Raw genomic sequence first — 12,428 nt, 5'->3', positions numbered from 1 at the left:
CATCATGTCATCTGTGAAGAGAGACATTTTGACTTCTTCTTCACCAATTTGGATAGCTTTTATCCCTTTTTGTTGTCTGATTGCTGTTGCAAGGACTTCTAGTACTATGTTGAATAATAATGGCACCAGATTTCAAGCTATACTACAAAGCTGTGATCACAAAGACAGCATGGTACTGGCAAAAAAAAAAAAAAAGACACATAGACCAATGGAACAGAATAGAGACCCCAGAAAAGGACCCTCGGCTCCTTGGGCAACTAATCTTTGACAAAGCAGGAAAAAAACATCCAGTGGAAAAAAGACAGTGTCTGCAAGAAATGGTGCTGGGAAAATTGGACAGCTATATGCAAAAGAATGAAACTTGACCATTCTCTCACACCATACACAAAGATAAACTCCAAATGGTTGAAAGACCTCGATGTGAGACAGGAATTCAACGAAATCCTAGAGGAGAACATAGGCTGCAACCTCTTTGACAACAGCAACAGCCACATTTTTCATGACACATCTCCAAAGGCAAGAGAAATAAAAGAAAAAATGAACTTGTGGGACTTCATCAAGATAAAAAGCTTCTGCACAGCCAAGGAAAGAGTCAAAAAAAAACTAAGTGGCAGCCCACAGAATGGGAGAAGATATTTGCAAATGACACTACAGATAAAAGACTAGTATCCAAGATCTACAAGGAACTTCTCAAACTCTTAACATGTGAAACAAATAATCAAATCAAAAAATGGGCAGAAGATATGAACAGACACTTTTCCAATGAAGACATACAAATGGCTAACAGACACATGAAAAAAATGTTCAACATCATTAGCCATCAGGGAAATTCAAATCAAAACCACCTTGAGATACCACCTTACACCAGTTAGGATGGCAGAAATTGACAAGGCAGGAAAGAACAAATGTTGGAGAAGATGTAGAGAAAGGGGATCCCTCTTACACTGTTAGTGGGAATGCATGTTGGTACAGCCACTTTGGAAAATAGTGTGCAGGTCCCTTAAAAAGTTAAAAATTGAGCTACCCTATGATCCAGCAATTGCACTACTGGGTATTTACCCCAAAGATACAGATGTAGTGAAGAGAAGGGCCATATGCACTCCAATGTTCATAGCAGTATTGTCCACAATAGCTAAATCGTGGAAGGAGCCAAGATGCCCTTCAGCAGATGACTGGATTACGAAGATGTGGTCCATATATACAATGGAATATTACTCAGCCATCAGAAAGAACGATTACACAATATTTGCAGCAACATGGACGGGACTGGAGGAGATAATGCTAAGTGAAATAGGTCAAGCAGAGAAAGACAATTATCATATGGTTTCACTCATTTATGGAACATAAGAAGTAGGAAGATCAGTAGGAGAGGAAAGGGAAGAAGAAAGAGGGGGTAAACAGAAGGGGGAATGATCCATGAGAGACTGTGGACTCTGCGAAACAAACTGAGGGCTTCAGAGGGGAGGGAGTGGGAGATTCCGATAGGCCAGTGATGGGTATTAAGGAGGGCACATATTGCATGGTGCACTGGGTGTTACATGCAAATAATGAATCATGGAACATTGCATCAAAAACTGGGGTTGTAATGTATGGTGACTACTATAACAAAATAAAAATTTAAAAAAAGGATTTCTTCACCCTTGTTCATCAGGGATATTGGCCTATAATGCTCTTTTTCAGTAGGGTATTTTTCTGGTTTTGGAATCAAGGTAGTACTGACCTCATAGAATGATTTTGGAATTTTTTTTCCTTAAAATTTTCCTTAATTTTCTTAAATGCCACATATGAGTGAAATTTCATGATATTTGTCTTTCTCTGACTGACTTACTTTCCTTAGCACAATATTTCTAACTCCATCCAAATTGTTGCAAATGCCAAGGTTGAATTCTTGACATTATTATGGCTAAATAATCTTTCATTGTATGTACATATACCACATCTTTATTTATCAATCAATGGGATATTTCCATAATTTGTCTATTGAAGATAATTGCTGCTATAAGCACCACAGTGTGTGTCTATTTTAATTAGTAGTTTTGTATTCTTTGTTTAAATACCTTGTAATTAATTGCTGGATGATAGGGAATTCCATTTTTTATTTTTTTTTTGCTTTTTGGGGAACCATCATACTGTTTTATAGAATGGTAACATCAGTTTGTATTCCTATCAAAAGTGTAAGAGGGCTCCCGTTTTCTTCATGTCTTGTGTTGCTGATTTTAGCCATTCTGACAGGTATGAGGTGGTATCTCGTAGTTTTTATTTATATTTCCCTGATGGTGAGTGGTATTGACCATCTTTTCGTATGGCTATTGGTCATCTGGATGTCTTCTTTAGAAAAATGTCTATACATATCTTCTGCCCATTCTTTACTGGATTATTCATGTTTTGGGTGTTGGGTTTTGTAAGTTCTTAATATATTTTTTATGCTGACTCTTGATCAGATTTGAAATTTGCAAATATCTTCCTCTCAGTAAGTTGCCTTTTAGGTTTTTAAATTTTTTTCCTTCACTGTATGGTAGCTTTTTAATTTGATGAAGTCTCAATTAATATCCACATACTTGTGAATTTTCCAATTTTTCTTTTTGTTTTATCCTATAGATCTGAAAAAAGAAGAAATTATTATCCTCCATCTTTTTACAACATTGTACTGAATATTATAGTTAATTAAATCAGGCAAACAAAAACAAAAACAAAACATAGGAAATGAAGAAGTAAGGAGTTATTGACAGACAAAATATGACCAGAAAAATCTTAAGGACTTTACACAAAAAACAACCAAAACTTGTTATGTCAAAAAATGATTCATAATAAAATTAGAATATTTTGTTCATTTATATTATATTATGTGTTTATTTGTATCCTCAGAAATTTCACATGTTAATTCCCAACTACCAGAACATCAGAAAGTGACCATATTTGGAAGTAAGGCTTTTAAGGAATAATTAACTTAAAATGGGGACATGTGGGTGCCCTAATCTAATCTGATTACTGTTCTTTTTTTTTTTTAATATTTTATGTATTTGTTTGAGAAAGAGAACAGGCTGGGAGGAAGGGCAGAGGGAGAGGGAAATCCAGGCTCCCCATGAGCATGGAGACCAATAAAGGACTTGATCCCAGGACCTGAGCCAAAGGCAGAGTCTTAACTGACTGAGCCACCCAGGTACCCCTGATTACTGTTCTTATAAGAAGAGAATAGGACACACAGAGTGACACAATGGGCACTGGTGCATAGAGGGATGACCATTTGAAGAGATAGCAAGAGGGCAGCCATAAGAAAATAAAAGAGAGATAACTCAGAAGAAATAACTCGGCCCAGACCTTAATCTTAAACTTTTCAACTCCAGAACTATGTGAAAATAATTTCTGTTGTTTAAATAACACAGTCTGTGACATTTCCATATGGCACCAGTGGCTGACTAATAGAGTTTGGCTCTGAAAATGCAGTATTTAGGGATGAATTTAACAAAATATGTAATTGAATCATGTCCTCAAAGCGTAAAACTTGCTAAAAGAATTTTTTAAAAGATTTTATTTATTTATTTGACAGAGAGAGAGACAGCCAGCAAGAGAGGGAACACAAGCAGGGGGAGTGGGAGAGGAAGAAGCAGGCTCCCAGCGGAGGAGCCTGATGTGGGGCTTGATCCCAGAACTCCAGGATCATGCCCTGAGCTTGAAGACAGAAGCTTAATGACTGAGTCATCCAGGCGCCCCAAGAATTTTTAAATTTCCTTTAAAACTGAAGAAATATACCACCTTCGTTGCTCACTGTGCTCAATGTTGTTTGCATAACAATGTTCTCTACATTCAGCTAGATTAAATTCCAATCAAATTTTTCCAAGTTATTTTGAAATTTCTCAAATGATTCAAAAGTTAATATAGTGATCATCCATGTGTGGGATGTCTTATGGTATTGCTAAAGGAGCAATTTTCCTCAGAAAATGGTGAGGATAAGGATAAAGATATAATCCTAACAAATCCATGATGAATGCCATGGTTTTCATAAGAGAATCCTAGATGGTAGAAACCAGATACAGGAAAATTGGAGATTGTGTCATCCAGGATAACTAGGGAGGCAATAATTTAGAACAAACATTAAACAAATGAATAAATAATTGTGCATTTTCTAGAAGATAAGGGGAATATCACAGGATCAGATTCTGAAAATAGATTCCACTTTATCCCAACAATAAAGAAGATCCTGCTGATTTTTATTATGATGCTGGCCCTAAGAGGAGCCATGACTATTACATGCTCGTAGGATGTCACTGACATTATTTCATAGCTGCTAAAGATGTTACAAAATACAAGGGCTTTTTTTTGGGGGGGGGGTCCTGGTATCTCTAATCAGTGAGAACTTGAAGGAAAGTTACCTCACTGGAGTCTGGCTTAAATCCAGGGAGAGAGTAAAGGAAATATCAATAGGACATTTGGTGGCTTGAGGGCTTAAAAACCATATTACTAATATGAAAGTCAGAGTAGTATGTCTCTTTGTGATTCTCATTATTTCAACTTAACTGAAATTATTAGACTCAATTTAAAGATTAGTGGATGCAGACCTAAATGTAAATTGTTATGTGCTTTAGAGCAAATTAATGTATTTGAATTCAATGGTCACAAATATATAATGAATAATTAAAGGGATGCTGCATGGCTTATTCTAATGAGATCCAGTGAGACCTCATCCTTTATCTCACTGGAAAAAGGACAGTAGTGTCAACTCTCAAATCAGAGATGGGAGATGAAGGCAGTGTCTCAAAGGCTTTAGAATCTGGAAAATGAAATTTAGGCCCATCTGAAAGTCTGACCTCCTGGGAGAATCCCATGTACTTTATAAAGGTCCATTTGAATCTGTGTTAAGAGCCTTGCCCTTTATTAGAGAAAGAGTTGCCAGAGGCATACAACATTAAGGACACTTTTTCCTCTTAGAACTTGGAGATGGCCACATACTGGCATGTACATGTCAGAGAAGCTCCATCAAAATCATTGTGAGTTTGTTGGGAAGGGGGACACATGAAACAAGAACCTGGAGGCATATGGGAAAGTTATTTGCAGTTTCCTGGCTCTTCTTATGACTTGAAAACAAGACTCTGTTTTTAACAGATAGTGTAAAAAGAAACCCCAAATTACTTATTTTATTTTTATTTCATTTTTATTTTATTTTATTTTTACTTGTTTCTCTGCTAAAATTACTTTGAAACTCTTCTCATCAGTCTTTTTCTGAAAATGCTGTTCTTATTTTTAAGTATTTATTCAAATTCCAGTTAGTTAACATACAGTGCAATATATATAATTATATATATAATGTACAGTATATATGCATATATATGTATATACTATACACATCACTGTATAGATAGATCAGTGTAGTAATAGTTGGATGTACAACATAGTATTCAACACTCGGATAAAATATCTGGTGCTCATCACAAGTGCACTCCTTAACCCCATCACCTATTTCATTTTCCCATCTGCCTCCCTCTGGTAACCCTCAGTTTGTTCTGTATTGTTAGGAGTCTCTCTCTTTCTCCTTTGTTCATTTGTTTTCTTTCTTAAATTTCACACATGAATGAAGTCATATGGTGTTTGTCTTTCATTGGTTGGCTTATTTTGCTTAGCATTATACTCTCTAGATCATCCATGTTGTTGTAATGACGAGATTTCATTCTCTTTTATAGCTGAATAATATTCCATTATATATATCTATATCTATAGATATAAAATGTCAAATTCCTTTTAACCTCTATGACAGCGTCTATTCTCTGTCATTTATTCAATTTTACATTATTAAATGAATACCTTTCAAAACAAAATATGATATCAAAATAATTAAAAATCCAATTTTTATAAGTGGTCTTTTTAGACAGGGAATTCCTGGCCTAAAGTCCATGGGAGTGATAGAAATATTTGTTTTGTCTATTAGATATGTGAAAGTATTTGATATTGGGGCACCTGAGTAGCTCAACTGCTTGAGTGTCTGACTCTTGATTTTCAGCTCAGGTTATGATTTCAGGGTGCTGGATCAAGCCCTACATAGACTCCATGCTCAGTGGGGAGTCCACTGGAGATTCTTTCTCTCTCCCACTCTGTCCCTAACCCCACCTGCACACTCTCTCTCTCAAATAAACAAATATTTAACAAATAAAATTAAAATTATATGATATTTGTATGCATGTATTTATACATCAAAATATGACTTTATATCTCATTAACACAGTAATTATTTGTAAATAGGTGGTTTCAAAGTACTGTTTACTATAAGATGAAAAACATTAACTTTTTTGGTTTTATACATTTAACTTAATCAATAGAAACATAATATTAAACTATAGGAAAGTTCATATTAAATATTAATTATTGTTTTTGATTATGGAAAATATTAATAATTGTGCCTGATTGCAAAACCAGTAGGGCTGACTTTCAGATGTTAAAATAAATATTGGTTTTATTAATAAGAAATTATATCCACATGTGAGACAAAGACTGCACTGGTCAAACTATATGTATATGTTTCTTTTGCACTTCTCAGAATTACAGATGAATAGGAGTTCATCGAAATGGAACTGGAAAGCAGCAGAAACTATATCACACTGAAAGTAGCAGAAACTGCATAAAGCATCAATAGTAAGTCTGCACCTACTTTTCCAGGTGGAAAGCAGGAACATCAGAGTAGGCACAAAGGAACCTTCAATCTGGCTCACTGTCACATAGAGAAGGAACAAATCCTGCTCTTGTTCCAGTGCATAAACATTGTGTTGACACTGGATTACTCAGATAATTAAGGCACTGGAATTAAAATGATGGAAAGGCTTTCCATAGGTAGATAAGCCTAAGTAGGATAATGCTTATCATTTCCCACTATCTTTAGCTTTCAAGATAAACTCCATGTCATGGGGTGTAAATCTGATGATTGGGAAGATGAATGGTAACGCAGGAGAGATCGGCTTGGGGACAGGGACTTCTCAAAAGTCTGATTGAGAACAGGGAAAAGCTGATGGGAAAGATTCCAAGGGTGGAGGAAACATTTCTATAGTTAGTACTCAATTAGAAACTTGTGCATCAAAGGCTGACTTTCACTTATAGAGGTTAAGGAGAATTATTATTATATTTTGTTCTCTTAAATTAGAGTGTTTACTGAAAAAGCTACACATACTGTGAGGGGTTGAAAGATGCTGCATGGAGACTTGAAGTTGTCACTGAAATGATGCTAAAGTACAATGGAAGGATGATGGGTATTAAGGAGAGTACGTGTTGTGATGAGCACTGGGTGATATACGGAACTAATGAATCATTGAGCACTACATCAAAAACTAATGATGTTCCCTATGTCGGTTAATTGGACATAATAATAAAAAAATAAAATAAATAAAGATAAGGATGATCTAGGGGACAAAAATATGACCACAGATCTCCCCCATGGGGTCTGTGAGTGATCATGGATTATAAGTCCTGTGTGAATCTAAAATGGTGGGACATTTTGTTTTTCTCACTAGGTATAGTTGACATCTCTAATATTTGCTTGTTCTTGGTATTAATTAAATCCTTGCTACTGTTGCATGCTAAAAATCTGCCTTATAGTCTTAAATTTTGTTCTTCTCATGAGAAAATAGTACTATACATTTTTAAGTCAAATTGGCAAAATTACCAGGGTAGTTGACTGTTTTGCTTTTAATAAATATCTGCACAAAAAGAATAGCAAATAATATTGATGATATTTTCTTTTTTAATATTTTATTTATTTATTTATTTATTTATTTATTTATTTATTTGAGAGAGAGAGAGCCTGTAATAGAGCATGAGTGACGTAGAGGGGCAAAGGGAGAAGGAGAAGCAGACTCCCTGCCGAGGAGGTAGCCCTACTCCTGACTAGACACCAGGACCCTGAGATCATGACCTGAGCTGAACTCTGATGCTTAACCAACTGAGCCACCCAGGCACCCCATTGATGATATTCTCACCAAAAAATAGGTTTTTAATGAAAACATGGGATAAACCTTAATTTCCTTCATTGAAAAGTGGGTAATATATTAGAATATCAACTAACATTAATGATTATTTAAACAGTTTGCAATATGCTACAAACTGAAAATTCATCCATGACTTCTAACCCACATCAACATTTACATCAATTAAAATGTTTATGCATAACCAATATGCATTCTACTAGAATTAGAATTATGTAGCCAATTGTGCAATTCTTACTGAAATAAATTTACTCAAAAATCATTTCAAGTATTGAGTTAGGGAGGGAAGTGGAATGATTTTCATCTTTCACAATGAGTTTAAGTCCAGTTATATTGGACTGTTTTGCTTACAGCTGTTTTATACCTGAGTAAACTGTAAATATAGATATCTTGGTATTTTAAATTTTCCATCAATCCCATGTTATATTAATATATATTATATTAATATATTAATTATATTATTATAATATAATAATTAATATATTAATATATAATATAAAAGTTATATTAATATAACTTTTTTTCTTTATTCAATAGGTGGCTTTTCATTTTAAAATATGATGAATCAAACACTAACGATGGAATTCCTGCTTCTGAGATTTACCGAGAGCCGTGTGCTGTTGAGGGTACATGCCGTGCTCTTCTTACTGATCTACCTAGTGGCCATAGTGGAGAATTTAATTATCATCCTCCTCACAATTCTTGACCAACGCCTCCACACTCCAATGTACTTCTTCCTAAGGCACTTATCCTTCTTAGATATGTGTCTCATTTCTGCCACAGTCCCCAAATCCATCCTCAACTCCATCGCCTCCACTGACTCCATCTCTTTTCTGGGATGTGTGTTACAGGTCTTCCTTGTGATACTAATGTCTGGGTCCGAGATTGGCATTCTCACTGCAATGTCCTACGACCGCTATATTGCTATCTGTCGCCCTCTGCATTATGAAGCTGTTATGAGCAAAGAGGTCTGTGTCCAGCTGGTGTTAGTCTCCTGGCTCAGTGGAGGGGTCTTTGGAATCTTGTACTCAGCTGGGACGTTCTCTTTAAATTTTTGTGGGTCCACAAAGATACATCAGTTATTTTGTGATGTGCCTGCCCTACTGAAGCTCACTTGTTCTGTGGAACATGTGACTATTAATGTCAGTGTGGCCATTGGGGTCTGTTATGGATTTTTATGTTTAGTTTGCATTGGGGTCTCTTATGTATGTATTTTCTCCACTGCATTAAAGTTCCCAACCAGGCAGAGGCAGTGCAAAGCCTTTTCCACCTGCTTGCCTCACCTCATTGTGGTGAGTACATTCCTTCTAACAGGTGCTATTGCTTATTTAAAGCCAACCTCTGATGAGCCTTCTCTTCCTGACTTGTTAATGTCAATGTTCTATTCTGTGGTACCCCCCACCTTGAACCCTGTTATCTACTGTCTGAAGAGCAAAGATATTAAATCAGCTCTTTGTAAAATCCTATGGAAGGTTAAAAGGAGCGAACTAATGGAAAGATGACTCAAATTGATGTGGGAAGTAGGGATTTTTTCAAATTTTTTAAAATGTTTTTTTATTACATTATGTTAGTCACCATACAGTACATCCTTGGTTTCTGATGCAAGGTTCGATGATTCATTAGTTGCGTATAACAGTAAGGAGGGCACATATTGCATGGTGCACTGGCATTTTCTTTTTTATTCCACAATTAACTAGCTGTTTGAAATTATCTGTACTGGAGATCAATATACCATGAAGATCTCAGGTTGTCAGGTTTGTTGCTGTTCTTGTTGTTTTTGTTGTTGTTATTTTTCATCTCAAGGAGAGAGATGGAGCATGAGCAGGGGAAGTTCAGAGGGAGTGGGAGAAGCAGATTCCAGACTGAGCAGGGAGCCAGACACAGGGCTTGATCCCATCACTCCAGGATCATGATCTGAGGGAAAGGCATATGCTTAAGCAACTGAGCCACTCAGATGCCCCTCCGATTGTCAGTTATAATATAAATTAATCTTCTCTTATACTCTTTCACTTTCTATCTTACTTAGATAGAAATTGTGAAGGTTTTTCTCATCCTTCTTCAGTGATTTGGACTCCTGTGCTGAGCTACATATACATGAGATTTACATGAGGATTTAATTCCTCTGAAACTATCATCTAGGACTTTTCATTTAAATCATTTTTTAATATCATAGATTTTGCATCTATGTTTTATTTATTCCACTTTATAGCATTTGCTTTTCAATATATGATGGGAATTTGATTGATTGATTGATTGATTGATTGATTTTTAAGTAGGTTCCACACCTGGTGTGGAGCCCAGTATAGGGCTTGAACTCAGGACTGAGCTGAGATCCAGATCCAGGATGCTTAAAGAACTGAGCTACGCATCCACCCTGAAAATTTGATTTTAATATAAAATAATTTTGACTAAATTTTGCATTTTAAGAAAATACTCAATTTACTCACAAGTTTCAGTAATTTGACTAATATATGCTTGATGATGAATGTTATAAAATTATTCATATGTTTAAGAAGACAATTCTCCTGCATCTTTGTTTCTTTTGATGAAAATCATATTTCTCATACTCAGATATTTTTTATCTTTATATAAATTAACTTTTACCTAATGTGTTGATGCTAGATATTAGGTTAATTGTTTTTTAAAATGTTGGAATTTATAAAAATGGTATCTGTCACTTTTTTTTCTCATTGTGATAAATCCCACATCCACTTTTTCCAGATTTCAGTATCATATAGCATTTCAAATGGCCTAAATGCTTAAATTTATTTTTATTTTTCTTTTGCTGCAGAAAACTGTCTTGTCATTTTTATTCTTCTCACTGCTTCCTCCACATACTCTTTATTAAAATAAAAATTAATATTTGTGGATTACCTTCACAATATCAGACATGTCTTTGTATGCCTTTTCTAATAATGCTTCTAACCAATGTGAAGTGACATGAATATAGTTAAACATATGGAAAACAGAGACTGAGGGAAAATGGTAGCATGTTTTCAGCTATATGGCTCATAACATAGAGACATAAAAAAAAATACCTCGCTTGTCTATAGCAATACCTTTCAAGTTCTGTAGACTCATCATTGCATTTCTGAAGCTTTTTATTACCCTCCTCATGAAATATCCTGTCTGAATTATACCCATATTTCAAAGTCTAGCTTAAATAAGGTCTTGATATAGAGCACTATGAGAGCTCTTAATTGCACATTTCCCAATCTCTAAATCTTGTATGTAGTTGGTGAAAATGGTTTGTATATCTCTTCTAGTGAGACTAATACATATAGTTGATAAAAAAACATATATCACTTTGATAAGCAAAGTGCTTTAACACACAGCAACTGCTTTAAGTGATGCCTATGTGAAAAGTCCGTACATAAATAAACTTTGATTTATTTTTATAGTCCAAATCATAGTTCTGATCATATAATAGTTACACCATAACTTCTCCTTTAACATACTTTTGATATCAATTAATTTCTATTCTTTTCAGTTGCACCACAAATTTAATTACATATTTTTTAGGAAAATAAAACATTACATTAAATAAATATATCAGTTTTGAATGAACACCTATTATAAAAGCATTGGGATATGAAACAAAAGTTTATCTTAGAATTTAGGACATGAAATAATGAGTAAATGTTTAAGAGAAGTCATAAAGAGTAGATCCTACATTATGCAATTATACATATACAGACACATGAATACAACCCATTTTCAACTGGGGTAAAACAGAGTTAATGAGTAGTATAATGAAGTAGAACTGAGACGATTTCTTATGTTTTATATTCAACGCAAAGAGACCTTAACAAGTCATGCATCCTTTGCTAATGTAGTGTTCCAATAATAGAGCTTATTACATTGACATTTTTTCTATGAAATCCTCTCTATCAGCTTGGTCCTCCTTTGCCTACTACATGGAACTTTAAACTTGCAGTATATTTATTATCATCATCATCATCATTTTCTATATACTTTTATGATGTTATATAGTATAATATACTTGAATGCATTAGATGGGGACATGGCACAGCTATTGAGACCATGCAAGCTTTTATGTCACTTCTGTCATGACATCCCAGTCCCTTTCCCCTCAAACTTTGCTATCACAATAATGATTCAGATAAAAATAAATGGGAATATTTTCCCACCTCATTTCAAAAGAAGCCCTTTATATCTGGAAAAACATTTTATTCTTCATAAGTTAAAACAGTGTGATGTTTTTTGAAAACTTCTGCAGTTTTTAATAATTGTGTGAAAAAGTCTGAATTTGGTATGGTGTAAACAGATTTATTTATTGTTTTCTGACATATTAAGATATTTATTTAAAAGACCCCACAAGTTGGAAATTGAATCAAATATCTAGTATTAATCATTTAAATGTTTTCCCACAGAATGTGGCCTTCCACTGTGAGCAAAATGCCAGAGGATGTTCAATATCGTAAAACAAGTAGGGGATTTAGAAGA

General features: G+C 34.7%; 1 protein-coding gene across 1 annotated transcript; it reads left to right on the top strand.

Moving 5' to 3' along the window:
• The first annotated feature begins 8,518 nt into the window (after positions 1-8,518).
• On the top strand, positions 8,519-9,463 carry LOC103680579 (olfactory receptor 14K1-like). The gene has a single exon (XM_008710080.2). It carries the CDS (start codon positions 8,519-8,521, stop codon positions 9,461-9,463), a length of 945 nt encoding a protein of 314 aa, XP_008708302.2.
• Positions 9,464-12,428: the final 2,965 nt, after the last annotated feature.

The sequence above is a fragment of the Ursus maritimus genome, unplaced genomic scaffold (assembly GCF_017311325.1).
Source record: "Ursus maritimus isolate PB19 unplaced genomic scaffold, ASM1731132v1 scaffold_5, whole genome shotgun sequence".
Taxonomy (NCBI): Eukaryota; Metazoa; Chordata; class Mammalia; order Carnivora; family Ursidae; genus Ursus; species Ursus maritimus.
The sequence above is the reverse complement of the archived record's forward strand: the minus strand, read 5'-3'. Positions and strand labels throughout refer to the sequence as shown.